Genomic DNA, 541 nt, shown 5'->3' on the forward strand with positions numbered 1-541 from the left:
AACCCTAAACACCAACTAAAGCCCTACCAGCTTGTCTCACGGCATGGGGGTGTGAAAAGAGGGAGGGGGTGTTGGAGAGGGGGTGTTGGAGGGGGTGGGTTGGTGGGGGGTGGTGGGGGTTGGTGGGGGCTCCGGAGCCCGACGAGGCGGCGGAAGAGGAGGGCCGGAAGCCTGGAGGCGCTCAATGTACAGAAGAGGGGATCCTTTTGTCCAGGCGGATGGAGAGTTTTTGGAGAGTTTTAAAGTCAACCTCAGATCTGGGCGTATGTACGGCACGGGCGGGCGTCCCCCCCCTCCCCCCATACCTTGTGTTTAAACGCCGACTTGACGTCCGTCACCACCAGGCGCCGCACCCCGCAGCACTCCGCCAGGGTCGCCCCCAGGTAGCCCTTACCCGCCCCCATCTCCACAACCGCAACACCGGCACCACCCTGGGGGGGGGGGGTAATCGCGTATCGCGGGGGAAGGGGGATTAGGGTTTTTAGGAGTTTAAGTGGTTCAGGGGCTTAAATGGGGGTTGGGGTGAGGGGAGGTGCTGTCT

General features: G+C 62.7%; 1 protein-coding gene across 1 annotated transcript in view; it reads right to left on the reverse strand.

Moving 5' to 3' along the window:
• VOLCADRAFT_117653 (uncharacterized protein) overlaps window positions 1–541 on the reverse strand; it is a gene marked incomplete at both ends in the record, with an annotated part of 11584 nt that overhangs the window by 5714 nt on the left and 5329 nt on the right. Inside the window, one exon of the mRNA XM_002950781.1 lies at window positions 306–431. Coding sequence (XP_002950827.1) covers window positions 306–431 — 126 coding nt within the window. The remainder of the gene's footprint in view (window positions 1–305; window positions 432–541) is intronic.

Source organism: Volvox carteri (genome assembly GCF_000143455.1).
Source record: "Volvox carteri f. nagariensis unplaced genomic scaffold VOLCAscaffold_20, whole genome shotgun sequence".
NCBI lineage: Eukaryota > Viridiplantae > Chlorophyta > Chlorophyceae > Chlamydomonadales > Volvocaceae > Volvox > Volvox carteri.